The sequence below is a fragment of the Pan paniscus genome, chromosome 21 (assembly GCF_029289425.2).
Source record: "Pan paniscus chromosome 21, NHGRI_mPanPan1-v2.0_pri, whole genome shotgun sequence".
NCBI lineage: Eukaryota > Metazoa > Chordata > Mammalia > Primates > Hominidae > Pan > Pan paniscus.
Window position 1 is genome coordinate 68,078,811 of NC_073270.2, and position 26,301 is coordinate 68,105,111.

The 26,301-nt window shown below is 63.5% G+C and overlaps 2 protein-coding genes and 1 long non-coding RNA gene across 9 annotated transcripts in view; 1 reads left to right on the forward strand and 2 right to left on the reverse strand.

The window, feature by feature from the left end:
* The first annotated feature begins 1,849 nt into the window (after positions 1–1,849).
* Positions 1,850–10,498, forward strand: ADRM1 (ADRM1 26S proteasome ubiquitin receptor). 3 transcript variants are annotated; one of them, XM_003810820.6, is made up of 10 exons: positions 1,850–4,687; positions 5,206–5,419; positions 6,099–6,215; positions 7,835–7,958; positions 8,284–8,370; positions 9,007–9,088; positions 9,232–9,464; positions 9,657–9,814; positions 10,004–10,106; positions 10,291–10,498. In XM_003810820.6, the coding sequence occupies exons 2-10, from the start codon at positions 5,207–5,209 to the stop codon at positions 10,395–10,397; spliced, it is 1,224 nt and encodes a 407-aa protein (XP_003810868.1). In that variant the 5' UTR covers positions 1,850–4,687; position 5,206; the 3' UTR covers positions 10,398–10,498. The 3 variants fall into 3 exon arrangements, with proteins under 3 accessions (XP_003810868.1, XP_063457204.1, XP_008961454.1); XM_008963206.5 differs by having other exon boundaries at positions 4,533–4,683; XM_063601134.1 differs by lacking the exon at positions 10,004–10,106 and having other exon boundaries at positions 4,438–4,687.
* On the reverse strand, positions 7,070–7,828 carry LOC129394921 (uncharacterized). Its single transcript, XR_008622318.1, has 2 exons — positions 7,678–7,828; positions 7,070–7,464 (listed from the first exon to the last, which is right to left on the reverse strand). It is a non-coding gene; the product is annotated as an uncharacterized LOC129394921 (long non-coding RNA).
* Positions 10,499–10,530: 32 nt separating the features above from the next.
* Positions 10,531–26,301, reverse strand: part of LAMA5 (laminin subunit alpha 5) — a 61,948-nt gene continuing 46,177 nt past the window's right edge. The window contains exons 46-80 of one of the 5 annotated variants that reach the window (XM_063601133.1): positions 25,807–25,907; positions 25,416–25,596; positions 25,165–25,314; positions 24,126–24,277; positions 23,946–24,056; positions 23,068–23,179; positions 22,226–22,396; positions 21,837–22,033; positions 19,149–19,265; positions 18,829–18,983; positions 18,366–18,507; positions 18,155–18,257; positions 17,438–17,548; positions 16,516–16,695; positions 16,287–16,435; positions 16,043–16,213; positions 15,799–15,935; positions 15,397–15,550; positions 15,075–15,208; positions 14,836–14,998; positions 14,636–14,758; positions 14,379–14,527; positions 14,147–14,279; positions 13,920–14,063; positions 13,667–13,797; positions 13,361–13,531; positions 13,133–13,283; positions 12,909–13,054; positions 12,649–12,841; positions 12,412–12,576; positions 12,163–12,316; positions 11,922–12,055; positions 11,733–11,826; positions 11,461–11,580; positions 10,531–10,666 (exon numbers count right to left, since the gene is read on the reverse strand). In XM_063601133.1, the coding sequence (XP_063457203.1) occupies positions 10,587–10,666; positions 11,461–11,580; positions 11,733–11,826; positions 11,922–12,055; positions 12,163–12,316; positions 12,412–12,576; positions 12,649–12,841; positions 12,909–13,054; positions 13,133–13,283; positions 13,361–13,531; positions 13,667–13,797; positions 13,920–14,063; positions 14,147–14,279; positions 14,379–14,527; positions 14,636–14,758; positions 14,836–14,998; positions 15,075–15,208; positions 15,397–15,550; positions 15,799–15,935; positions 16,043–16,213; positions 16,287–16,435; positions 16,516–16,695; positions 17,438–17,548; positions 18,155–18,257; positions 18,366–18,507; positions 18,829–18,983; positions 19,149–19,265; positions 21,837–22,033; positions 22,226–22,396; positions 23,068–23,179; positions 23,946–24,056; positions 24,126–24,277; positions 25,165–25,314; positions 25,416–25,596; positions 25,807–25,907 (4,979 nt within the window). In that variant the 3' untranslated portion in view covers positions 10,531–10,586. Of the gene's footprint in view, positions 10,667–10,781; positions 11,100–11,460; positions 11,581–11,732; positions 11,827–11,921; positions 12,056–12,162; positions 12,317–12,411; positions 12,577–12,648; positions 12,842–12,908; positions 13,055–13,132; positions 13,284–13,360; positions 13,532–13,666; positions 13,798–13,919; positions 14,064–14,146; positions 14,280–14,378; positions 14,528–14,635; positions 14,759–14,835; positions 14,999–15,074; positions 15,209–15,396; positions 15,551–15,798; positions 15,936–16,042; positions 16,214–16,286; positions 16,436–16,515; positions 16,696–17,437; positions 17,549–18,154; positions 18,258–18,365; positions 18,508–18,828; positions 18,984–19,148; positions 19,266–21,836; positions 22,034–22,225; positions 22,397–23,067; positions 23,180–23,945; positions 24,057–24,125; positions 24,278–25,164; positions 25,315–25,415; positions 25,597–25,806; positions 25,908–26,301 lie in introns of those variants that run through there. The other 4 variants (XM_055104919.2, XM_063601132.1, XR_010111032.1 and 1 more) reach the window with 4 other exon arrangements.

Genomic DNA, 26,301 nt, shown 5'->3' on the forward strand with positions numbered 1-26,301 from the left:
AGATTTTTCAGAGGGCTGTGTACACATCTGTGAAAATAAATGTTAACCTCTAAGATTTGAATGAAGATTCTCTGAAGATGGGCAGCAGGTGACCTTTGTTTTACACTGAGCAATTTTTCACCATCTCAGCCGCTCTGGCCATTTTGAAAAGGGCTACAAATCTGCTATGGATGAGTCCTCATGCCTGGTTATCAGAAGCTTGGACCGTGTGTTCCTGAGGATTGGCCAAGCAAATGGCTCATTTCCAAAAACTGCCCTGTGGAGAGGGGGCTGGGGGACACTCGTGACACCTGTCGGGCGGCACATGTGATGGGTGGAGTGCCCAGGTTCTCCGAGCAGCAGGAGGCTCTGATGGACCCCCCTCCCCTGGCGGGGGGACGCTACTGCTAGAAGCAGCGAAGCGCCCGGTGCCCCAGGTTTCAGCTGCCTGCCTTCTGCCGTAAGTGGCCCCAGCACCTTCGTGCTTTTCAGGAGCGTAAGCTGAGCAGACTCAGTCGTCCCAGTGGTCAGTGTGGCTGGGGCAGAGGGACACACGGTCCACAAGACGTCCATGCTCTCGGAATGCTCCAGGGGTTTGGCTGTGGGGCTCCACCACCATTGCCTGAGCCTGGAGCCAGAGGCTCCTCCCACACTGCCTGGTCTGCCCCACAGAGCATCAGCGCCACGCCAGGTGAGGACAGCGCTCACCAGACAACCAGGCCTGCCACCCCACTGACGCTGACTTCCGGACCTGCAGAACTGTGAGAAAGTACGTTTCGGTTCTTTGTAAACTGCCTGGTCAGTGGTGGCAGCACAGATGGACCGACGTGGACCTCGACGCGAATGCCGGGCTCTGGGCGCTGACCCGGTGGCGGCGTAGCTCACCGAACACCCAGGGGGACCAGAACTCTCTGCTTTCCACTCAGTTGTGACTTGTCTATTTTTAAAATGTTAAAAAAAAAACCCACAAGGTGCAGTGGCTCACACCTGTAATCCCAGCACTTTGGGAGGTTGAGGCGGGTGGATCGCTCAAGCTCAGGAGTTTGAGACCAACCTGGCCAACATGGTGAAACCCTGTCTCTAATAAAAATACAAAAATTAACCGGGTCTGGTGGCACATGCCTGTAATCCCAGCTACTCAGGAGGCTGAGGTAGGAGAACTGCTTGAACTCAGGAGGCGGGGGCTGCAATGAGCTGAGATCAAGCCACTGCACTCCAGCCTATGGGATAGAGTGAGACTCCATCTCAAAAAAAAAAAAAAAAAAAAGTTTAAAAAACCCTACCCCTGCCAAATGCTTTTCCGAAGTAGCCGTGCCATTGGTGTTTCCAACTTTGCCTGGCACCTTCCGTCGTTTGCTAAGTTCCAGCAGGTGTATTTCATTTGCATTTCCCTCATGAATAATGGTGTTGAGCAGCTTGCCATGGTGCCTTTGCCGCCTGTGACCTCTTTGGTGAAACATCCGGAGGTGTCTTCTGCGCACATGGAGGCGCAGCCTGGGCTCTGCCGCCCACCTTTCACCTGAGGAGCCTGCAGCACGTGGAGAGCATCAGGGTGTGCTTTCTTCACAGTTTGGGGCTTTTTTGAGACAGGGTCTCGCTCTGTCACCCAGGCTGCAGTGCAGTGGTGCCATCACGGCTCACCGCCAGCCTTGACCTTCACCTCAGCCTCCCAAGTAGCTGAGACTACAGGCATGCACCGCCATGGCTGGCTCTTTTTTAATTTGTCTTTTTCTAAAGACGGGGTCTCACTGTCTTGATTAAGCTGGTCTTGAACTCCTGGGCTTCAAAGGACCCTCTCAGCTCGGCCTCCCAAAGTGCTGGGATTGCAGGTGTGAGCCATCATCATCATGCAAGTCTGGGGCTTGTTTTTTTTTTTTTTTTTTTTGCTAAACAGGATGAATAGAAATCTCTTTTGGGGGATCTCTTAGTCCAAATCCTTTAGCTGAATGCGCGTGTCCCGGTGAGGCTGCTCCTCTAGACGCTGCGGGCATTTTGCAGACATCCCACCAACTGCCATCAGCGACCAATTAGAAGATAGGGACAGCTGCACCTGTCACACAGCCCTTCCGACCTTGTGTGTGCTTCAAGTCCGAGATTCCTGACACAAAGCAGCGTGTGCCCCCCCACCCACTCTGGCCACAGCTGGAGTCCTGGGCTGCTGGGTGCTCCAGGTGCCATACCCCACACACGCATAGAGCCCGTGGGCTGGCAGCGGGCACCCACAGTGGCCTCTGCAATGCCTGCCTGGCTGCGGCTCGTTTCCTCACTGCAGCGTGCTCATAGGAATGCGGGAGTTTAGCTTGAAGTGTGGGTAAAGAGTCCTGGGGTTGTTTGAGCCATCCCAGGCCACAGGGCCTCCAGGAAGTGGAGGAAATGGTAAATCCAGGGTCCTCTTGGCCACTGCGTTGGCCTCTGCACACTTGGCCCCTGCGGACCCTGGGGCTTCTGCTTTACTGTCTGTGACATAAACGAGTGACACTTGCTTGCCACCTTCTTGCCGGGAAAGCCAGGCTGGGTTTTCTCATTTCCACCTTTTCCCTGTTTTACACGAGGGCACGAGGATGGGGCTGCAGTATCAGTGACGCACCTGTCACCAGCGGGCCACAGAGCTTTGTGTTAGCCCCTCTCACGCCCTTTAGCTTCTGGAACCGTTTAAATTCTTAAAAATTATACAGGACCCCAAAGAGCTTTTGTTTATGTGAGCTTTATCTATTGACATTTACCATACTAGGAATTAAGAGGACATTTAAAATTATTTAGCTACATAAAAATAACAATAACAAACTTACTGTTAACACACATTTTAAAATGAAAAGTGGCTACATTTTCCAAAACAAAAAACGTGAATCTTTAGCTCAATCAATGTTTCAAATGGAAGCATTATGACAGTCAAAAGCTGGCAACTAAACATAACTGGCACAAGCTCTGCCACCGAGACAATGGAGGCCTGAGTAGTAGGCTCCCTGCAGAATGAAAGGACTGGAGCTGCCAGCATCAACACCAACGCATCTCCCAACAAGGGTGAGTGAAAACACACACCTAAAGACCTCAGAGAGCACGTAAGCACACAGCTGTGCATCCACTCTGAGGGTGAGCCACCAAGCACACGGTGACCCCGGGGAGCGCCCGAAGGGAGTGAAGTATCTGAAGGAAAGAAGGAAGTGAGCGGTGGGCAAAGGAGAACCCGAGGACCCTGGCACAGTCTCAGCTGCAAACATCTAGTCTTGCTTAACTGGGGTGCAGAGGCCACTGCACCTCAGGGTTGTCACGAAGCGCCTGACCTCTCTATTTTATTACTATTATTATTATTTTTTTTTTTTGAGAAGGAGTCTTTCTCTGTCGCCCAGGCTGGAGTGCAGTGGCGCAATCTCGGCTCACTGCAACCTCCACCTCCCGGGTTCAGGCGATTCTCGTGCATCAGCCTCCTGAGTAGATGGAATTACAGGCATGTGCCAGCACACCTGGCTAATTTTTGCATTTTTAGTAGAGTCGGGGTTTCATTCACCATGTTGCCCAGGCTGGTCTTGAACTCCTGGCCTCAAGTAATCCGCCCGCCTCGGCCTCCCAAAGTTCTGGGTTTACAGGCGTGAGCCACCGCGCCTGAGCCCTCTGAGAGCCCCCGCCTGGCGTCGCTGTAGGCAAATCCCAAAGAACGTGTCCCTTCAGCAGCCGGCTGGGGTGCCACAAACACTATCTGTTGTCTTCGCTTTAGTTTGTGTCAAAGTGACTCAAAGTTACACAACACTGGCGGGCGACTGCCGCCTTTTTACCCTGTGGCCTTTCCCATCCAGATGTCCGGAGGGTGAGCCCCTGCCCTCCAGGACCCCTGCCCTCCCGGACCCCTCCCTTCCAGGACCCCACCCGTCTGGGACTCAGGCCTTCCCTGACTCCTCCCTCCCGGACTCACCCCTCCCAGATCCCTCCCCTCTGGGACCCTCTCCCCTCCCGGGCCCCCTCCCCTCCCGGACTCACCCCTCCCAGATCCTTCCCCTCCAGGACCCCCTCCCCTCTCGGGACCCCTCTCCTCCCGGACCCACCCCTTCCTGACCCCTGCCCTCCCGGACCCCTGCGGGACTAGATGTATACAGCTGAGACCATATCACGGTTCTCACCCTTGCTCTACCCTCCCGGACCCCTGCTCTCCCGGACGCGTGGACTCCAGCTCCTGCCTGGGTCCCCAAAGCGCTGAACCCATGGTCACTTCTATGCGTAGCCCTGGTGCCCGCCGCCCACAGCCGGACCGCACTCCTCGGCCTCCGCCTAACCCCTGGCTCAGCCACGCGAGTGACAGCTCTGCCTGCCCGGGCTGGCGACGCCGAGGGGTGGGCTCGGCCCCACCTGAGCAGGTCCCCAGCGCCCCTCTGAAACCCGCCTGTGGTCCCTGGCGCCGCCTCTAGGGGCCGCCGCCGCTCCCCTATGACACAGCAACAATAGGGGCCGCTCTGGTCCAAGCGCCGTGCGGCCCGCGCTTCCGCCGGAAAAGAGCCGCCGGCGCGGGGGCGGACCGGGGAGGAGCGAGTGCGATGGACGGTCGCCCTCGCCAATCGTTGGCAGGTTAGAGCCGGCTGCGCGGCCTACGGGGCTCAATCGGCGGCGAGAGCGGCAGGCGGGGCGGGCCGAACGCGGGCTTCCGGCGGGGTCCGGCAGGCGCCGAGGAGGAAGAGCGAGCCCGGACGGCGCCTCTCGAACGAGTGTGGGCGCGAGGCAGGTGCGGGAGTCGCCGGGCCTGGGGCGGCCGGGGGCGACCGGAGGCGGGGGCAGGGGCTGCTGGACCAAGGATGGGGCGGGGGCAGCCAGGACGAGAAGGTGGCCGGCGCGGCGGGTGGGGCCTGCGGGGGCCGGGCCGGGCGGGGGTTCTGGGGTCTCGGGCGCCGCCCCGGTTCCGCCTGCGGCTCTGAGCGTGGGGCTCGGCGGGAGCTCGGGCGGGTCTGCCCCGCGGAGCCGGTCGCTGGGGCGGCGCGTCGAGGCTGGTGCCCTGCGGAGACGGCGTCACGCCTAGGGTCGGCCCCACTAGGCTTGGCGGGGCTGCCCCGGCCCAGCGCCGAGTGCGGGCGGTGCGATCGTCGTGAGCGAGGGAAACGCGGAAAGGCAGCCCGGCGTGTCCGTGTCTGCCTTAGGCAGCTCTGGGCGCAGGCCCCCTGCTCCCAAACACCCCAGGGGGCGGGAGCTTGCCGGACCGCAGGCGACAGTGACCGCCGCGTCTCAGCGTCCTCTCCGCGCTTTCAGGATGACGACCTCGGGCGCGCTCTTTCCAAGCCTGGTGCCAGGCTCTCGGGGCGCCTCCAACAAGTACTTGGTGGAGTTTCGGGCGGGAAAGATGTCCCTGAAGGGGACCACCGTGACTCCGGATAAGCGGAAAGGGCTGGTGTACATTCAGCAGACGGACGACTCGCTTATTCACTTCTGCTGGAAGGACAGGACGTCCGGGAACGTGGAAGACGTGAGTGTCCCTGAGCCGCAGCAGTAGGACAGGCGACTTCTCGGGCCCTCGGAGTCCTCGCTTTGGAGTTCGCGGTGGGGGCTTGGCCGCATCTGGGGACCGCTCGTGGGGCCGTCATCGACTGCCCTGCTGATGGGTCGTCCTGGTTTCCGCGGTGACAGGGGCATCTCGGTCACTGTGTATCTTGAACTGTCCGTGTGAGGTGCCTGGGTTGGAGGTGTGGCCCTGGAGAGCCCGGAGCTCTGTGCCTGGCCTTGAACTGTCCGTGTGAGGTGCCTGGGGTTGGAGGTGTGGCCCTGGAGAGCCTGGAGCTCTGTGCCTGGCGGCTTCACTCAGTCTTCTTTGTTTTTCAAACTCTAAGTTGTTCTTTGTTACATTTGAGAGCAGTTCGGAGTTGACTTTTTAACTACTCTGGGAATGTTGTTTCCAGCACGTCTCAGAAACCCCGTTGCCATCTGAAAGGCCCCCTTCCCTGCTCTCTCCCCCGGCCTTGCCTTTCATGGGCTGTCTCTGACCCTGGCTTCTCTGCCTTGCGGAGACCCTGCCAGCGAGGGGTCTGGCGGCTTAGCTGCCCCTTGCGCACCCCACCCGGTTAGACCCAGGGCTCGGCACGCTCTCCTGAGACTGGGCACAGTGATGCCATCTGCGCCACTGACTCTCTCTTCCCCTGGGTTGCCAGGACTTGATCATCTTCCCTGACGACTGTGAGTTCAAGCGGGTGCCGCAGTGCCCCAGCGGGAGGGTCTACGTGCTGAAGTTCAAGGCAGGGTCCAAGCGGCTTTTCTTCTGGATGCAGGTATGGGGCAGGCCTTGGGGTTGTGCCTTTTTGTTGCCCTGCGATTCGGTTAGGAACTTGCTTACAGTGTGGTGCAATTGGCTTTTATAAACCAGCGGGCGCCGGCCACACCCGGCCACACGGCCTGAGATGCCACCTCAGGGCTGCGGTGCATGCCACCTGGGGCCGAGGTCCTCTCCCAGAGTACGGAGGCTCCAGGCTGGGCTGCGGGCAACCGATTGCGGTGTGAAATTTCCAGGCAGACAGGCATGCTGGCCCTGGTTCTAACGATGCCCAGTGCCCTCTCTCTGCCCTTTGCCGTGGGTCACTGAGGCCCCCACAGCAGAGGCAGAGGCCCCTGTGTGGCTTCCCTGCTGGTGCTCACAGAAACGAAGCATCCTGCTCACACTTTCCACAGTCCTGCCCCTTCCCTGGCAGTGTGTCCTGGAGGCCAGGGGTGTCAGTGCCCAGGGTTTCTCTTACCCACAGCTGCAGAGCGTCTTTTGGGTCTAGAGGCCGCTGCTCATTCTGCCATCTGTCAGTGACCATTGAGCTTGTTGCCGTTTTTTGTGCTGTTACAGGCAGTGTTGCAAAGAATTGCCCGGTACACAGATCATTTTCCATAAGCCAGTATCATCTGTAGGTGAAAACTGGTGGCGGGCCTGTGGTCAGGAAGCGTGTGCATGCGTTTGCAGTGTGAAGAGAGAAGGCCATGCTCTCTGCCAGAGGTGGAGCTGCTGTCCCCACCCCACCCCCCTTGGCACTTTCGAGAGCAGGGGTGGCCCTGTCTGAGGTCTCTGTGGAGCACATGGTCTGTGTTGCTGGTCACCTGTGCAAGTAGTGTGCAGCGGCCTGAGAAAATGAACAGGCATAGCCAAACTCCAGTTAAACTTTATTTGCAAACACAGATGGGGGCCATAATTTGCCACCTGTTGGTGTAGAACGTGTTTTTCCACGGTTTTGCCAAGAAATAGTGTCCAACTGTTACCACCGTCTCCCTTTTTTCCCCGATTTTCCTGTTGGTGGCTTTTAAGTCCCCTGTCCCTGCTTTGCCATGAGAGCAGGGACTCCCAGTGTCCCTGGCCCCCTGCAGCTTCCATAGCCGTTCGGGGGGTGTGTGGGTGCTCTGCTCCCAGCTCTGTGAGCTCGCAGGTCGATGCTTCTGACACTGATCTGTGCACATGTGTGTGCACACGCGTGTGCTCGATTGTGAGCGCCTGCCGTGGCCCTGGGCCGCGGTGTGCTGAGCGGGCCAGTTCGCTGCCTTCCACTGGTTGAAGGAAGGAGACGGGTGTGTAAAGAACCGCACCCCAGAGGGCAGGAGGGTGAGAGGGCTTGGTCTGGCAGCAGCTAAGTGCCTTCGGAGCTCTAGGCTCCCCATTTGTGAAATGGGCGGAGGGGGACAGGGCACACCCGGGATTGCGGCGGATGGGGACAGGGCGAGGAGCATCGTGCTCAGGAGGCGCCACTGCCGTCCCCTCACCTGCTGGGCCGGGTCCTGTCTCCTCAGCATTGTGTGGCCAGGCACACGCGCCTCTGTGTCTCAGGTCCCTCACCTGGAAGCCAGGTCAGAGGATGGCTGTGGTGGCCCTGGGTGAGCTGGCGCCAGCTCCTGCCCTTACATGCCCTTCCTCTTGCAGGAACCCAAGACAGACCAGGATGAGGAGCATTGCCGGAAAGTCAACGAGTATCTGAACAACCCCCCGATGCCTGGGGCGCTGGGGGCCAGCGGAAGCAGCGGCCACGAACTCTCTGCGCTAGGCGGTAACTGTCACATGTGTCACGTGAGCTCAGGGTTTCCTGGGAGGCCAGAGTACTGTGGATGACTCGCCCCCTCAATACAGGTTGTTTGGAAGTGGAAATAGAAAATTCTAAAAGTTAGAGACCCTGTGAGCTCCCTGGGTCACTCCCCACTCCCACCTTCATGGGGTAGGACGGGTCTGCATCCCACCGTCGCCTCACTTCAAGTGGTGCCTCCTGTAGGGTTCAGGGGCAGCCGAGTGCGGTGCTCAGCAGAGGCGCAGGCAGCGCGGTGGGGCCCGCGTGGATCTGGCTGGGGCAGGCCCGCCTGAGCTTCAGTGTTTTCCAGGTGAGGGTGGCCTGCAGAGCCTGCTGGGAAACATGAGCCACAGCCAGCTCATGCAGCTCATCGGACCAGCCGGCCTCGGAGGACTGGGTAACGTGCGCCACCCGGGCTCTCGGGCAGCTTCTGCTGGGAATGCTTTGAGGCCCGGTCTCTGTTTCCTTTAAACTTCTGCTGGCTCTGTCTGCGTAGTGTCGGGGAGCCTGTGTGTCCGCAAGCTGGTTCCCCTTTGGGAATGCGCTTGTTTGCCTGTGGCTAGAGCTGGGTAGGCGAGGGCTTCTGGGCCCCTGGTGAGGACCCCAGCTGGGTACTTCGGAGGAGGGTGGCTGGCCGAGCGGTGGGGCTGGAGGACTGGAGGGAGCTGGGGTTCCTGCGCCCTGGGTCCCCTGGCCCCACATGGTTGCCTGCCTGCTGCTAGCTCATGGAGTGCAGACCCGTGTGCTTGGCCCTTCAGAAACGCTTGTCCCTTTGGGTGGGATCTGGACTGAATCTTCTCATCTAAGCACATGAATTGTGTAATGGGATGGAACAGAAGTGACCTTGCTTCCAGAACACAGCCGCAAGTGTCCACCCGCCCCACGCCGCTCCTACAGGCCTATGGGTCCCCACCGCCCCGCTTCTTCCTGGCTTTGGTGTTGGGAATTCCTGCTCCTCTGGCCTGGGGAGGGGCCAGGCTCTTCCTGGTGGGCTAGAGGGCATCCTGAGCTCGCATTTCCTTGCCCCTCGCAGGTGGGCTGGGGGCCCTGACTGGACCTGGCCTGGCCAGCTTACTGGGGAGCAGTGGGCCTCCAGGGAGCAGCTCTTCCTCCAGGTGAGCCCCATCGCTCCTGCCACGCAGGTGCCACGGTGTTAAGGGAGGGGCAGTGGGGAATCCTGGCCCGGCACCCTGGACCCTGCGAGTAGGCCCTGCCGTGTGGGGCGTGTCCGCTCCAGCGGTGCCCTCTCTCTTCGCAGCTCCCGGAGCCAGTCGGCAGCGGTCACCCCGTCATCCACCACCTCTTCCACCCGTGCCACCCCAGCCCCTTCTGCTCCAGCAGCTGCCTCAGCAACTAGCCCGAGCCCTGCACCCAGTTCCGGGAATGGAGCCAGCACAGCAGCCAGCCCGACCCAGCCCATCCAGCTGAGTGACCTCCAGAGCATCCTGGCCACGATGAACGTACCAGCCGGGCCAGCAGGCGGCCAGCAAGGTAACGTGTGCTGTCGCCTGGAGCTGGGTGGGGGGCATGGGGCCCGCTGACCCTCGCACGCTCACCTTCCAAGGCATCTGCCTAGTGTGCGTGCCTGGGGTGCTGGGGCCATGGGCTGAGTCCCTGCTTGCATGCCTTCCATGTGGGCACTTAGGCTGTCATGGAGCTGATGGCCGTGTTCTTGTGCCCCAGTGGACCTGGCCAGTGTGCTGACGCCGGAGATAATGGCTCCCATCCTCGCCAACGCGGATGTCCAGGAGCGCCTGCTTCCCTACTTGCCATCTGGGGAGTCGCTGCCGCAGACCGCGGATGAGATCCAGAATACCCTGACCTCGCCCCAGTTCCAGCAGGTAGAGGCCGGGCCCAGGGTGTCCTCCACTGTGTGCTCAGGGAGTGGGCAGGAGGGAGGAGGAGGCCCTGCCCCACCTTCACCGTGGCCAGTGCTTCATGTGCCTGACCCGCAGAGCTGGCAGCTGAGCAGTGTGGCTCTGGGGCGCAGCCCGGGTTGGAGCTCAGCCCTCGCCTGGCTCTTCTTGCAGGCCCTGGGCATGTTCAGCGCAGCCTTGGCCTCGGGGCAGCTGGGCCCCCTCATGTGCCAGTTCGGTCTGCCTGCAGAGGCTGTGGAGGCCGCCAACAAGGGCGGTAAGTGGCTGCGCCTGCACCTCCAGGCCAGAGCCAGGGGCAGGGTCCATTCCTGTCCCCCTGGATCTGCAGAAGTGGGGCTGAGGGGGTAAAGGTCACAGCCCTTCTGCCCTTGATCCCATCGCTTTGATCCCCAGTTCTGGGCAAGGGTTAGACACCACCTTGTGTCTTTAACGTGTTCTAGATGTGGAAGCGTTTGCCAAAGCCATGCAGAACAACGCCAAGCCCGAGCAGAAAGAGGGCGACACGAAGGACAAGAAGGACGAAGAGGAGGACATGAGCCTGGACTGAGCCACGCGCCGTCCTCCGAGGAACTGGGCGCTTGCAGTGCATTGCACACCCTCACCTCCCACCCACTGATTATTAATAAAGTCTTTTCTTTTACCTGCCAACGCTTAGTTTCTTTGCCCAAAGGGAGTTTTGGCTGGACAGGTGCTAGCGTGGGGAGCTGCTGTAGGGTCCCAGAGAAAGTTATTTGACCTAACAACGGAAAACGGTCACCCCAGGAAGAGTTTGGTGCCTCTGTCCAGGCCGGTTCCAGACCTGTCTTGAGACTCTCTCTGTATTTAAGTCAACATTCGGTTACACAGAAGTTACTTTTTCATTTTTAAGGAGGAACCAGTGATGATTGATGACAAATCTCTCACAATTAAAAATGGGTGGAAGGGCCAAATATAAAAACATTTTGCAGTATTTTATTCCTTCATTTAAGAAGCTATAACTTAAACCATCTTCAGAAACAAGATCTGTCACCCGTAGAGGCTAGAGTCCAAATAGACACCTATGAGGCGAGCACAAGGGGTGGTGTGAGACAGCTGCAGGGGCCTGACCAGGGGCCGGGGTTGGCTGTGCCCTAGGCGGCTGGGCAGCCACTGGCCCCCACTGCCCCGTGGACCTCCACAGAGCGAGTCATGGCGACGGGGGACCGGTTCACTGCCAGCCTCCTCATGCAGCCGCGGTAGGCGGGGGGCCAGGGCTGCACGGCCATGGGCTCTGGGGGCACAGGGAAGATGGAAGAAGGCTGGTTGGGGGGCAGCTAGAGACCCACAGGCCCTTCCCAAACGTCAGTGCCCCACCCAGCCCCTGTCTCATTCCACATCACAGGAGGGTGGGAGGGGGCAGGGGGGTGGGGGGTGAGAGGAGGGTGGGGGGGAGGAGGGTGGGGGGGAGGAGGGTGGGAGGGGTGGGAGGGGGTGGGGTGGGAGGAGGGTGGGAGGGGGTGGGGTGGGAGGAGGGTGGGAGGGGGTGGGGGTGGGAGGAGGGTGGGAGGGGGTGGGGGGTGGGAGGGGGGTAGGTTACGCAGCACCTAGTCCTGAGGAGCAGCTCCCCCACCCTTGATCAAGGCCGCACTCACCAGGCAGGCCCCCGAGGTACAGAGGGGCTGGGGCACCAGCTGCAGCCGCCAGCAAGGGGCCCACGGTGTGGTTGCTCTGCGCGTCCACCTCCAGCCGCAGCACATTCCCGCCTTTCATCACTGGGAGAAAGGGGGACTCCTGAGGCCAGGTGGTCCTCAGCCCAGCCTCTCTCCAGCCCCAAAAGAAGCCACCCCACCCAGAGTCCCGCCTGGCTCCCGCTCTGCAGAAGGGTGGGGGTGGCAGAGTGCCCTGGCCACAGGAGGGGCCTCACCTGCTAGCCGGTGCCACTGGCCGTCACACAGCACTGAGGGGCGGGTCACTGACGTGGAGAACTCCCCTGCTCCGTCGTCTGCCCGCAGCAGGACCTGGCGGGGTAGGAAGGGAGGGTCAGGCTGTGCCCCGAGGTCACCAGAATGGGGAGGCAAACCCTGCCCTGGCATGCCACCTCTGCCAGGCTTACTTGCTTCTCGGTCACCTGCAGCTGCAAGTAGGGGGGCGTCCGGGCCTGGCCCAAGTGGAAGATCAGTCCAGTGACTGCCAGGGGCCGCACCTCCAGTTCCAGGCCCACATCAGGCAGTGTAGCTCCTGGGAGGTCTGCGGGGAGGGGTTGTGATGGAGAAGAAAGGGGGGGCCCCTCCCCAGAACCTCCTGGAGCCCCCTACCCTGCCCTGCTGGGGCCTGGGATGCCAGCACCCACAGACCTAAAGTGATAACTCCCCCGCTGCCTGGGAAGAACAGGCCCGCCTCCAGGGGGCCCAAGATGCAGGGTGTGACCCCTGCCATCCGTGTGGGGGCCCCCAGGGGCCTCCCGTGCAGCCTCAGTCTCTTCACACAGCCGCTGAACCCGACGGTCACCTATAGGAGCAGACCGGGCAGGGATCAGGGCCCAGGGCAGCTGAAAGGGGTGAACAGTGGGTGGGGAGTGGGGGCTGGGGCAAGATGGTTCTCACCGGAAGTTTGGAGCTGTGGCTGCTGGCCGGGAGGCCGCCCACAAAGAGGGTGTGGGGCTGGGGGTGCTCTGCCCCCTGGTGCTGCCGGTGCGGCCCCTCCTGGCTCCAGGCCCGGGCCCCGTCCGTCACCAGCAGGATCCGGTTCTTCTCCCAGCGCACGGAAACCTGGGGGCAGGAGATGGGTCAGGGTAGGGCTGCCAGGCCCTGCCCACCACCTTCCTTCTTCTCGGCCCTCACCTTGTGCCAGCGGCCAGGCCGGGAGCGCTGGCGGCTCTGGGCGCGGAGCCGAGTCCCGAGGCCTTCCATCTGTGCAACGAAGTGGCCATTGCTCAGGAAGAGTGCCAGGGAGGGGCTGCCGGGCCTCAGACGGGCAGTGAAGAGGAGGAGGCCTCGGGAGCTTCGCGGGAGGACGTGCATGGAGAGACTGGGCCTGGAAGCGGAGCTGGCGTCAGCCTGCGCGGCCCCTCTCAGCCCACCCCAGCCGGGCCTGGCCTTACCAGTTTCTGTGTCGGGCGAGGATGCCCACAAACTCCAGGTGACTGGACAGGGAACCCCCAAACTGGTAGGAGTCTCGGGTGGTCCTGAGGTGTGGGGGCAGCATGCAGGCAGGATGCCGGGTGGGCTGACGGCTGCGGCGGGAGGCCTGGGGGCGTGGACGGTGAATGCAGGGGCTGCCCACACAGGGGCCACCCTTCCAGCCACCCCAGCTCTGCCTGCTCACCCCTGGGGTGCCCACCTTCCGGGCAGTGGCCTGCAGTCCTCTAGGCCCCAGGCCCGGGGTCTGGGCTTGCAGGGCGGGTGCACAGCCCGTGCTCACATTGACGCTGCCCAGGTTCTGCTGCAGATCAAATACGCGCTGTGGGCCCAGGAGCCTGTGCAGGGCGGGCAGGCGGTCAGCAGCTGCAGAAGGCCAGCTGGGACCTTGCCCCCCAGCGCCCACCAGGCTCACCGCTGCACGAAGACGTTGCTGATGCAGCCACTGAAGTTGTAAATGGTGCCAGACTCAGGCAGGCCTCCCAGGAGGAGCCTCGGGGGCCCCTCAGGCTGCGGCTGGAGCTCGGGGGGTGGTCCCCGGTGGGGCTTCATCTGCTGGAGCTGGTCATCGACATACAGCCAGACTCTGGGGGGCGGGAGGCCGGAGGCTCGGTTCTTCCCCACCCTGCCCACCCCCACCGCAGAGGAGATAGAGGTCCAGGCAAGTGCAGGCGGGCGTCCCTCCAGACCTTCACGATAAGGGCCCAGTGGCCAGGCTCACCCCGTGGCATTGCTGTAGAAGGCGACGTAATGGGGGGCACCATCGGCGAAGCCCGCTTGAGTTTTCACTTCAGTCCTCAGGAGCTGTAGGCTCACACGGCCCTGCTGCAGGGACACCTGGCATAGCCCATCCTGGGGACGGCAGCCAGGTCAGCCGGCCGGCCTGGGGACCCAGACTCATTCCAGACACCCCAGTCCCAACTGCTCCGACGGCCACCGCGGGGTGGGGAATGGGCACGGGTGTGAGGTCTCACCGGGGACGCCCGGTAGTAGAGCAGGGCACTGTCCTGGGCGCTGTGGAAGCCGAAGCCGGAGTAGACGTTGCTAGTGAGCGGTGCCACGTTCGAGAGCGCCAGGCGAAGGAAGCCGTGGCCGTGGAAAGTCATGGCGCGCCCCACCTGCGGGGAGGCCATCCCTGAGTGCCCGCGGGTGCCCCTGCATGTCCACAGATGCCACCCCCAGCCCGGGGAGGGCTGCTCACCAGCAGGTCAGCGGTGCAGCCGGTGCTCACGCCTGTCGTGTTCAGCCGCTTGAGGTCCACATACTTGCCCAGGGCCTTGATGCCTTTGATGCAGCCACGGACTGAGCCTCCGGTGGGGAAGAGCCGTCGCAGGCTGTGGGGAAGCGGGGATGCGGGTCAGGGCGCCACCTCCAAGCCCAGCCTACCGCCCCAACAGCCTGGCCTCGGAGCCCCAGCTGCGCACAGTGCTTACCTCGGGGGCAGCTGGTCGGGCGGCACGCCCCCCAGGTAGTAGGCGTCGGCCAGCTCCAGATCATTGTCCTGCTCCACGCTGTACACCGTGGCCCGCTCCACACGCACCAGCACACGCTTGCGGCTGCCCCCCAGCAGGAACACCTGGATCTACAGGACCAGGTGGGGGCTCCAGGGCCAGCTGTGTCCCTGCGGCCTGCCCCGTCCCCATCGTTCCATCTCCTCTCCCTGCCACCCTGGTCCCCACCCTGGCCCTACCGCCTTGCTGGCCGAGGTCAGGGGCGGTGGGGGCTGCAGTGGGACAGCCTTTTTCAGGCCGGCGCCAAAGTCATACAACAGCACGAGGCTGCCTTCTTGCACGGCCAAGCACAGGAACTGGCTCTGCAGAAACAGGGCAGGGTTAGTGTGGGGCAGGGTCAGTGCAAGTGGGGATGGCAGGACGGGTGTGCCTGGCGTACCTGCTGCTTCAGGAAGAAGAGCACCCCGCTGTAGGACACGAGCCGCAGCTCCTGCTCGAAGCGCTTGGTGGTGCTGATCTGACTGTCGAAGCTGATGCGGGCGAAGCCGGTGCCATCCAGGTAGGAGCCGTCCGTGAGCCACGGGTCCCCGGTCGACTTGGAGCTGCAGGTCGGAGATTCTGGGGTCAGCGGAGGGTGGGGTGGGGTGGGTGGAGACGGGGAGGGCAGGCCACACGCACCGGGCACAAGGCCTGTCCACAGCCGTGTCCAGCTGGAAGGTCCTCTCGAAGTTGTAGAGGCTGACCACCTCCTCATTCAGCGTGTCCATCTCGATGCAGCCCCGGTAGCCGGGGAAGCGAAGCAGGGGAGGGGGCTGTGGGCACAGGGCTAGGTCAGGGCACCTGGCCTGAGGCGCCTCCCCTCCAGGATGGACCAAGGGGACTTCAGACTACAGCAGGACGGACTGAGGCAAGATACCAAGAGAACCCGCGGCTCTCCAGGACACAAGCGACTCGGGGCTGCGGAGCCCCTCCCAGGCTGCCCCAGGCCGGGCGGGCTCACCGTGAAGGTACTGGGGTACCCCCCGACGTAGAAGACGAAGTCGTCTGGCCGCAGGTTGAGCAGCCCCTCTGCCCCAGGGGCCACCGTGTCACCCTTGGTTTCCTGGATCATCTGTCTCTCCACTGTGACGGACATGTGGCCAAACTGGAGAGTCCTGAGGGCAGAGGCGAGGGGTGGCGAGTGCGCACGGAGAGACGAGGGGTGGCGGGTGCGCACGGAGAGGCGAGGGGTGGCGGGTGGGCACGGAGAGGCGAGGGGTGGCGGGTGGGCACGGAGAGGCGAGGGGTGGCAGGTGGGCATGGAGGGGTGAAGGGTGGTGGGTGCACACAGAGAGGGGAGAGATGGCGAACGGGCACAGGCCCTGCAGTTGGAGGCATCCGGCCTCTCTCCTGGGCCTCCCACCTGTCCAGGCTGACAGCTGCGAACTGCTCCCCAATGTCCTCATCGATGCTTAGGACTGCAGGGCCCGCCTCACCCAGCTGATACACCCAGTGCACCTTCTTGTCACGCAGAGACACACCCATGTAGTCCCCAGTGGCCTGCGGCAGTGACAGACACACAGTCGGGATGGGGACCAGGGACCAGGCACCGCTCATTTCCAAACAGAGCCTGAGCTCGGGCCGCATCCACCCAGCCAGCCCGGTACCTGGCGGCTGCCCATGTACATCACAAAGCGATCCTCGGTACCCTGCCCAGGCTCAGGCTCTGGGCCCTGCAGGTAGAACTTGAGGGCAGTGTAGGCAGCAAGGTCGGCAAGATCCCGTGGGGTGCGCAGCTGCACCCCTGAGCGCCCGTTGAACTTCATGGGCACCTTGACCTGCGGGGCACGGTCCATCAGCGTCCACCACCACCCTCCCTGATGTCCACCTTCCCCTGGGACTCTCACCCACCTTGCTGGCAGCCCCCCGGGCCTGGGCAATGAGCTCTCGCACGCGGCCAATGCTGGCGGACAGGGCCAGGCTGGCGTTGTGCGCCCCACGGTTCTCCAGGATGCTCAGCTTGGCCAGCAGCTGGGGCAGCGTCTTCTCCAGGGTAGACACTGCAGAGAGGGAGACCTGAGACCTTTGCCCCCCACCCTGCCCGCCTCCATCAGGGGCACCGCGAGGGCCATGGGCGCACCTGAGCGGCCTGCGTCGAGCACCGCCTGGCCCAGGTCCTGGCCCCGCAGGCCCTCGTATTGGCCCTGCCACCACTCCACACTCTCCTGCATGGCCTGCAGCTGGGACTGCACACGGGTGGCGGTGTCCTGGGCTTCAGCAGCCACAGCCTTGGCGTGTGCGATCTTCTTGCTTGTCTCGTCTGTGGTGGGCAGAGGGCAGGCTCAGCAGGGGCCAGCGGGGACCATCCTGGCTTCATGTCCCCAAGTCTTTCTGTTGGGCCAGCAACAGGGACATCCAACCCCCTATGGATCGTGTGAGACCCTCACACCCCGCTGCTCAGTGCAATCCAAACCCATCCTAAATGCCTCCACCAGACGCCCCCTCCATGCCAGGACAGGCACCCAGCCTCTCAGGCCACAGCTGGTCCCTGGACATGTGCCCCATGTCACCTCCCACCACCTGGCCCCCACCATCTCTCCTGGGCTTGCTGGGAACAGTCCGCAGCCACAGGGGTCCCTCAGAAACTGGGTGAGGCCACATCGTCCTCTGCTCCAAGCCGCTCAGGGTGGGAGCCCTGGTCCTCACCACCCAAGGTCTTGCCAGCCCCTTGGTTCCAGCCACGCTGACCACTGTGCCCTCCTGGGTGCCCTTCCTGCAGGGTGTGCCCCAATCCCCCCCCCAGGCCTACAGCCCTCCCACCTATACCTCCATTTCTACCCAAAGCACCTCCAAGCTTGCCAGGCTCCCGACGGCTGGGGCTGTCTGTGCTATCTGCAGCCCTGGCACCTCCCTGGTAGGCTTTCTGTGTCTGGCCCCAGCTGCCCACTGTGGGGGTCCCTTCAGCAGCACAGTGAGCGCTCACCAACCACATGTGGCCAGCGCCACTGTCACAGAGCCTCATGGTCGGCCGGCTGCGAGAGCCAGGCCCAGGCTCCGCATACCTGTGTCCATGGCAAGCATGGCCTGCGCCACCTGGATGTGCGCCTCCAGCTGGTCCTTCTTGGCCCGGACATCTCGGAGCTGGGTCCCGGCACCCTGGAGGGCAGCCCACACTGCGGGGGAGGCAGCTTCAGCTCCCAGGCAGCTTCACCCCGAGTATACAATTGCAGCCCACCTCCACCCTTCTGACCCCAGGAGGACCAAGGCTGACACACAGCAGATAGATAGACAAGGACACTCAGACATGGAGTCCCTTGGCCTGTGGGGAGGTGTTCAGTCTCAGCGTGGCCTCTGTTCCCTGAAGGCCTCTGGTCCCACTGCAGGCATAGCTGTCCCCATTGTACAGATGAAACAATAGAGGCTCAGAAGAGACAGCCCTCTGGTCCTAGCAGCTCACACCTTTCTCATTGCTCAGCTTGGCACGCGTGTGGCCCTCAGGTCAGCAGAGCAGAGGCCACGTATCTCTTGCCCTGTGCCCTGTGGCTCAGCTGGTGCCTCAGTGGCAGCCGGTGCCTCGCAGGAGGCACCTGGACTCCCCTGCAGGGCTCCCCAGGGCTGACACACAAGCAGCTGGGGAGCCATCTCCAAAGCTCTCCCAACCCCAAACCATGCTGCAGTGACCCACAAACCCCACGCGTGCATGTGGCTGGGGGCTGAGGGTCCCTGGGAGCTCAGATGCCCAGCAGGCCTAAGGGCCCCCATCGGAGCCCAGCACTCACCAAGGCCCAGCCTCTGCTGTTCCTGGAGCATGGCCTCTTCTAGTGCAGTGCTGTTGGCCAGGAGCTGCTGGGCTCGGTCCACCAGGCCCTGCCGCACCACCGTCTGTGGATGCCAGGGCAGACCGTGGCTCAGACACGCAGGCCGGGGCTGCGGGAGGTGCAGGCAGTGGGGGCGCTCCTGCTGGGGCTGAGGGGAAGTGAGGGGCCTCACCGCCCACGTGTGGTCCGCCTGCTGCAGGGCCTGGCCAGCAGCGTCCTCGGCAGCCTGCACGGCCTGCAGGATGCGGCTGTAGGCGCTGGAGGCCTCGATGGCCCTCTGGGTGAGGCGGTCCTGGTTGACGTCCAGGATGATGCTGCGGCAGAAGGGAGGGTCGAAGGAGTGGGTAAGCGCAGATGCCCTCGGCCTGGCTCTCCAGCCTCCTGCGCTCACAACCAGCCGTGCCTGCGCCTGCCCGCCAAGTCCCGCCTCCAGGTCTTTGCCCGTGCCTGTCGCCTGCTGGGTGTACTGCTCCTGTCACTCTGGGCCCCAGCCTGCCGTGGAGCTGAGGAAGGCCTGGCTTCTTTGAGGACAACAGCCTTAGCCCCTAGGAGCCTTCCCAGACCAGCTGGCCCTCCCAAGGCCCTGTCTGCATCCCCAGGGTGGGCCCAGGGCCCCTCCTCTCCTGGCCACGCACCTGGACAGATTGAGTGCCAGCCGGCCCAGCTGCTGTGCGTGGGCCTCGGCGGCCTCCACTAGATGCAGCTTGCTGCCCGCCGGGGAGAAGGTCTGCATCCTCTGCAGCAGGGGGGTCCGAGCCCCGTCCAGGCTGGCGGCGAGGCGCTCCAGCTCCTGGAATTCGAGTGGACTTAGCAGCCCCTCCTCCTGCTCACAGCCACCTGATCCACGACCCCGAGGGCGGGCTCTGCACGCAAGTGTGCACACAAAGCTGCCCACGGGCCTGGGAGGGAGTTGGCCGTGGATGGGGTGGTGACAGGGGCCAGGGGCTGCACTCACCTCCTTAGCCTGGTCCAGGCTGTGCAGCAATCTGAAGACGCTGGCCAGGGTGTCGCTAGCCGCATGCAGAGTGGCCTGCAGGGTGGCATTGTCCCGGGACAGCTCCTGCTTCCTTTGCTGAAGGCAATGCAGGGGAGTTGGGGACAATGAGGGGTAAGAAAAGAATAAAGGATGTGATGGGGTGGACAGCAGGGCAGGGAAGGGAGAAGAAAAGAGGGTGAGTATGGGGGGTGAGGAGGGGAGGGGTAGAACGTGTGAGTATGAGGGAAGGAGGAGGATGGAGGGGTAGAGAGAAAAGTGGGGAAGAAGAGAAAGGAAGGGGGGAAGGGGGCAAAAGGGAGGGGACAGGGAGGGGGAGAAGAGGAAGAAAGGATGGGAGGGGGTGGGGAGAGATGGGGAAATGAGAGGAGGGGAAGGGGAAGGAGAGAATAGAGGAGCTGGGGAAAGGGATGAGGATTAGGGAGGGACAAGGAGGGGGAGGGGGATGATGAGCAGATGGGGAGTGGGGAGGGAGAGAACAGGAGAAGAGGACAGGAGAAGAGGGAGGAGAGAGGAAGGGGAGAGAGGAGGGGAAGGGGAGAGGGGAAGGGGGAAGGGGAGAGGGGGAGGGGGGGAAGGGAAGGAGAGGGGGGAAGGGGGAAGGGAAGGAGAGGGGGGAAGGGGGAAGGGAAGGAGAGGGGGGAGGGGAGAGATGAGAGGGGGGAGGAGAGGGGAGAGGGGAGAGATGAGAGGGGGGAGGAGAGGGGGGAGGGGAGAGATGAGAGGGGGGAGGAGAGGGGAGAGGGGAGAGATGAGAGGGGAGAGATGAGAGGGGGGAGGAGAGGGGGGAGGGGAGAGATGAGAGGGGGGAGGAGAGGGGGGAGGGGAGAGATGAGAGGGGGAGGGGAGGGGAAGGGGGAGGGGATGGGGGAGGGGAGGGGGGAAGGGGGAGAGGGAAGGGGGAGCAGGGGAGAGGAGGGAGGGGGAAGGGGGACAGGGGGAGGAGTAGGGGAGAGGGGGAAGGGGAAGGAGAAAGGGGAGAGGGGAAAGGGAAGGGAGGAGGGAACAGGGGGAGGAGGAAGGGGGAGGAGGGGACAGGGAGGGGGGAAGGGGGAGGAGGGGAGGGGGGAAGGGGGAGGAGGGGAGGGGCAAGGGGGAGGAGGGGAGAGGGAGGGAGGGGGCAAGGGGGAGGAGGGGAGAGGGAGGGAGGAGGGGAGAGGAGAATGGGGAGGGGGAGGAGAATGGGGAGGGGGAGGAGAATGGGGAGGGGGAGGAGAATGGGGAGGGGGAGAGCAGCAGGGGGAGAGCAGCAGGGGGAGAGCAGGAAGGGGAGGGGGGAGGGGCAGAGGGGGAGGGGCAGAGCAGGAGGGGTAGAGGGGGGAGGGGGAGAGGAGGAAGGGGAGGGGGGAGGGAGAGAAGAGGAAGGAGAGAGGGGGAGTAGCAGGAGAGTGGGAGGGTGAGAGGAGGAGAGGAGGTTGAAGAGGAGGGGGAGATTGGGGAGGAAGAGAAGAGAAGGGGGGGAAGGGGGGAAAGGGGGGGAAAGGGGAGGGGGGAAGGGAAGAAGGGAGAGAGGGGAGAAGACAGGGAGAGGGGGAAGGGGAGGAGGGGGAGAGGGGGAAGGGGAGGAGGGGGAGAGGGGGAAGGGGAGGAGGGGGAGAGGGGGAAGGGGAGGAGGGGGAGAGGGGGAAGGGGAGGAGGGGGGGAAGGGGAGGAGGGGGAGGGGGGAAGGGGAGGAGGGGGAGGGGGGAAGGGGAGGAGGGGGAGGGGGGAAGGGGAGGAGGGGGAGAGGGGGAAGGGGAGGAGGGGGAGAGGGGGAAGGGGAGGAGGGGGAGAGGGGGAAGGGGAGGAGGGGGAGAGGGGGAAGGGGAGGAGGGGGAGAGGGGGAAGGGGAGGAGGGGGAGAGGGGGAAGGGGAGGAGGGGGAGAGGGGGAAGGGGAGGAGGGGGAGAGGGGGAAGGGGAGGAGGGGGAGGAGGGGGAGAGGGGGAAGGGGAGGAGGGGGAGAGGGGGAGAGGGGGAGGGGGAGGAGGGGGAGAGGGAAGCGCAGGAGGGGGACAGGGGGAAGCGGAGGAGGGGGACGGGAGGAGGGGGAGAGGGGAGAAGAGGGGGAGGGGGGAGAGGAGAGGGAGGAGGGCGAGGGAGGAGGGGGAGGAGGGCGAGGGAGGAGGGGGAGGACGGCAAGGGAGGAGGGGGAGGAGGATGAGGGAGGGGGAGAGGAGGGGGAGAGGAGGGGGAGAGGAGGGGGAGGAGGGGGAGAGGAGGGCGAGGGAGGAGGGTGAGGGAGGAGGAGGGGCGAGGGAGGAGGGTGAGGGAGGAGGAGGGGTGAGGGAGGAGGAGGGGGAGGGGGAGGAGGAGGGGGAGGAGGAAGGGGGAGGAGGAAGAGGAGGGGAGGATGAGGGGAGGACGAGGGGAGGACGAGGGGAGGGGAGGACGGGAGGGGAGGACGAGGGGAGGGGAGGGGAGGACGAGGGGAGGGGAGGGGAGGACGAGGGGAGGGGAGGGGAGGACGAGGGGAGGGGAGGACGAGGGGAGGGGAGGGGAGGACGAGGGGAGGGGAGGGGAGGACGAGGGGAGGGGAGGGGAGGACGAGGGGAGGGGAGGGGAGGGGAGGGGAGGGGAGGGGAGGAGCGGGAGAGGAGCGGGAGAGGAGAGGGATTGCAGGGAGGAGGCGGGAAGAGGAGCAGGAGGAAGAACAAGTCCGGGGTCCTCACCAGGGCTTCCTCCAGGCGCTCCTGGTTGCGGCTGTTGAGCTCCTGGGCCTCCCGCGTGGCGTCCACTGCCCGGTTCAAAGCCTCTCGCAGGTCCATGAGGCCGGCCTCGTGCTGGGCCAGCCGGTCGCGGGTTTGTGTGGCCAGTGCCTGGTTCTCCTCCCAGAGGCTGCTCAGCTGCTCCTGCACTCGGGCCAGCACTAGCCGAGACCAGGGTGAGGGTGGTCACTCTGGAAGCCAGGCCCCTTCGTGACCCCTGGTCTCCACTTGGTGCCCGCCAGATCCATCTGCCCCGTGATGCCCACCTGATGCCACTCCATGCTGACCTCCCCCTTGGAGCTCCCAGGTCCCTGCCTCTCCCCACCCCGCCTGCCAGGGACAACACCACTCACATCTCTGTGCTGCAGCCAACTCAGCCTCAGCTGCTGCCTGCGGGGCCCCCAGGTCCCGGGCCCGCATCTCCCAGAGCAGCCGCTCCACCTCGGCCAGTGTCCGGAGCAGCTGCTCACCTGATGGAGCCGACGCATTGGCCAGCCCCAGGTGGCCCGTCTGGGACATGAGCTCTGTGGGGCAGGGGTTCGTCAGAGCCTGGGGCTGCCCGTACTAGTGCACCTCTGCCTGCTGGCTTCCAAGCCCGAGACCCCAGCCCTGCCATCCTTGGCAGGCCAGCGGCCCGGAACCTGAGCGCACCTGGGTGGCCCCTAGAGCACCTGGCGAAAGGCCACAGCTGCCTCACCTGCCCGGCCCTCACCTCCTGCAGTGCCTCCAACACCCTGACACCAGTCTGCTCAGCTAGCTTCTGAGCCTTCTCGTCCTGCCCCTCTCCACCTGGCCCACCCTGCTCCCTGGCCAGCTCTCTCTGACATGGCACCCCCTGCCGACCCCCAGGCTGGGCTGGCAGGTCCTGTTAGGCAGGCTCGGGGAGCCAAGTCTCTCCTGAGTCCCATGTCTCAGTGTGCACTACGGGATATCTGTGAGCGCGAACATCTAACCGGCGCGTTTCCTGGGGAGGCTGTCGAGGGGTCTGATGTCTCCCGGGGCCACCTGTCTGGCCACACGGCTGTGTCGCCGACCTCCTGACCCTGCCCTACTGTTCACTCCAGAGGCGTCGTCTCCCATCTAAACAGACAGACCCTGCCTGTTCTTCCAGGCCAAGCTCGGCCAGGCACCCCCACCCCTACCCCAGGCAGCCCTCCTGGCTCTGAGCCCTGAACCTGGCTGGGCTGGCCCCTACCGCTCAGGGTGCGGTCCACAGCCCGGATGGCCGCCAACAGCGTCTTCGCATGGCCCAGTGTGGCCTCAGTGCCGGCCAGCAATTGGCTCGCCTGGTCTCGGGTCCCCACGGCCTGTGGAGGAAGAGCCCACTAGCCCATGCTGCTGGTAGGCGAGGGTCGGGGTGGCAAGGGAGGGCCTGGGGTCTGGGGGAGCGCCGAGGGTCCCAGGGAAGAGGGGCCCCTTATCTATTTAACTCTCTTATCTGATGACTTGTTATTTATCACTTGTTAGTTACCTAAAATAATTGGTTATTACTTGCCATTTGTTATTTCCTGTCAATTTAATGAAATAGTTACTCATTAAGACATTTGAGGCCGGCCACGGTGGCTCACGTCTGTAATCCCAGCACTTTGGGAGGCTGAGATGGGCAGATCACCTGAGGTCAGGAGTTAAAGACCAGCCTGACCAACATGGAGAAACCCCATCTGTACTAAAAATACAAAATTAGCTGGGCATGGTGGCGTGTGCCTGTAATCCCAGCTACTCAGGAGGCTGAGGCAGGAGAATCGCTTGAACCCGGGAGGCAGAGGTTATGGTAAGCCGAGATTGAGCCATTGCACTCCAGCCTGGGCAACAAGAGCAAAACTGTGTCTCAAAAAAAAAAAAAAAAAAAAAAAAAAAAGACATTTGAGTGATATTATACACTGTAAACAAATGTATTAGGTAGTTTAGATAGTAATTCAGTGACTTGGTCAACCCCTAAGACTCTCAAGCTCCTGTCCCCTGCACTGACACATGTATGAGGCATGAAGTAACATCTGCTGAATGAGGACAAGCGAACCGCAGGGAACACAGGTGAAAGCCTCCCGGGGCCCTGGGGGGTCTTGGGGCTCCTGCCTGGCCGCCTAGCTGCCGTGCGTCCTGCCCGAGGCTTGTGCTCTGCTGCTCCAGCACCTCCAGCTGCTGTGCCGTCTCATGGCGGGGGCCCAGGGGGCTCCGGAGCTGGCTCTGTGGGAAGCGGAAGGTGAAGGCCTGCACTGGCCCGGGTTGGGGAGGGAAGGCCAGGACGCTCAGTACCTGCAGGTCAGCGATGGAGGCGTTCAGCCTGTGCAGACGGGCCCAGGCCATGGAGCTGGCATCGATGCCACGCAATTGCTCGCGAATGGCAGGGAGGAGGGCGCCGGCCTGTTCCAGGTCATCCAGGAGCAAGACCACACAGTGGTCACACACTGCAGGCGATGTGGGGTCACAGGTCAGTGTCATGGGGTCAGGCCAGGGGAGAATGATCAGCTGGGGCCCTGGGGTCATTAGGGTGGGGAGGGCTCAGCCAGAGGTCATGAGGTCAGCTTAGGGACACAGGACCTGTGGGGACGTCCCAGAGTTCTGGCAGAGTCATAGGGTCAGGTAGGAGTCAGATGGGAGTGAAGGGCATGGGGTCACCCAGGGAGAAGGTAGGGCCAGCACAAGGGGTTGGGGCCGGAGGTGGGGCCAGTGAAGGGGCGGGGCCAGTGGAGGCAGGGTCAGTGAAAGGGTGGCACCAGTGGAGGAAGAGGGGGCCAGTGGAGGAAGAGGGGGCCAGTGGAGGAAGAGGGGGCCAGTGGAGGAGGTGGGGCCTGTGGAGGGGTGGGGCCAGTGGAGGAAGAGGGGGCCAGTGAAGGTGTGGGGCCAGTGGAGGAGGTGCAGCCAGTGGAAGAGGTGGGGCCAGTGGGGGTGGGGTCAGTGGAGGGGTGGGTTCAGAGGATGGGTAGGGCCAGTGGAGGAGGGGTGGGGTCAGTGGGGGAGGCAGGGCCAGCAGAGGGGTGGGGCCAGTGGAGGGGTGGGGTCAGTGGGGGAGGAAGGGCCAGCAGAGGGATGGGGTCAGTGCGGGGGGCAGGGCCAGCAGATGGGGTGGGGCCAGGGCACACAGGAAGGCTAGGGACAGTAGAGGGGTGCAGCCAGCATTGGAGCTGCAGCGCTCCTCAGCGTGGTTGGAGTTGGACAGGCATGGGTCTCTTGGGAAATGGAAGGCAGCTGGGACCACTCTGGGAGGTCGAAGTTAACACTGGGGTCACCAGGCTGTGTGGGACTTGGATTCCTACTCCATCGGGTGTGGGGAAGTGGGGTGTTGAGGACGCACCTTCACAGTGGATGCTGTGGCCCACAGGCCCGCCTGGAACAGGCACCTGATGCTGCTGGCTGCAGGTGTCGCAGCGCTCCCCGCTGAGCCCCGGGGGGCAGTTGCAGCGGCCCGTGTGAGGGTCACAGCGGCCCCCAGGGCAGTGGCAGCCTGTGGTGGGGGGGCTTGGGTGAGCATGGCTGGCCTGGGACCTTGGAGCATACCCCACTCAGAAGTCCCCATCCGCCCTCCTGTGACCGGCCAGCACTCACGCCTGCAGCCCTGCTCAGGGAGCCCCCAGTAGCCAGGGGCACACTCGCGGCACTGGGGTCCCATGGTCCCTGGTCGGCAGTGGCACTGTCCGCTCTGGGGGTGGCACTCGGAGCCCTCGGCGGCCGGTCCACAAGCACACGGGCGGCAGCCCCCGCAGCCATCAAAACCAAAATGTCCCTCCTGTGGCACAGGCTGTGGTCACTGCCCTGCCCAGCCCTCAAGACTGTCCCAGACCAACCTGGAAGCCAGGGGTCCTGCCCATCTGGCCCCACCCCCTGAGGCTCTGCCCATCAAACACTGCCCCTCAGCTCCACCTATCAGATTCTCCCCAGGCCCCAACTCTAGTCCCTAGGCCCCACCCACCCAGCCCTGCTTACCCCACAGCCCTACCTGACAGCGGTCACAGCGCCGCCCAGTCACACCCGCCTTGCACAGGCAGTGCCCGCTGTGGGGGTCGCAGGCCTCTGTCCCACATGGGGCACAGTCGCACCCTGCAGAAGAGGTCCGTGACTGCAGCCCTGGGCCCTCTCACCCCCCAGGGAGCCCCTAGGCACCCTCCTAAGCCCTCACTTCACTGCCTCCTGCTGTGTCTCCTCCAGGCCGCCCGGACCACCCGGCTACCCACTCCTGTCCCAGCCTGGCCCCACTCCCCAGCTGCCTCCCCTGGGCCCGAGGGACCTGCAGACTCCCTGCCATGGCCTGCCCTGCTCTGACGGCTGGTGTCCGCTGCCAGTGGTGGGGCATTGGTGGTGGTGTCTAACCATGAGAGGGGACTGATTGTGGGGGGAGAGGGGATGTGATCGTGAGGTGGGGGGGTGCTGGTCATGGGTTGGGGGGAGGGTCTGATGGTGAAGGTGGGGGCCTGATCATAGAGGGGTAAGGCCT

Excerpts from the sequence above, each read along its gene's own strand:
- ADRM1 (XM_003810820.6), top strand. The coding sequence starts at position 5,207 with ATGACGACCTCGGGCGCGCTCTTTCCAAGCCTGGTGCCAGGCTCTCGG. Across the intron at positions 6,216-7,834 it reads GGCTTTTCTTCTGGATGCAG|GAACCCAAGACAGACCAGGA; the intron begins GTATGGGGCAGG and ends TTCCTCTTGCAG. Across the intron at positions 9,815-10,003 it reads CCTCGCCCCAGTTCCAGCAG|GCCCTGGGCATGTTCAGCGC; the intron begins GTAGAGGCCGGG and ends CTCTTCTTGCAG.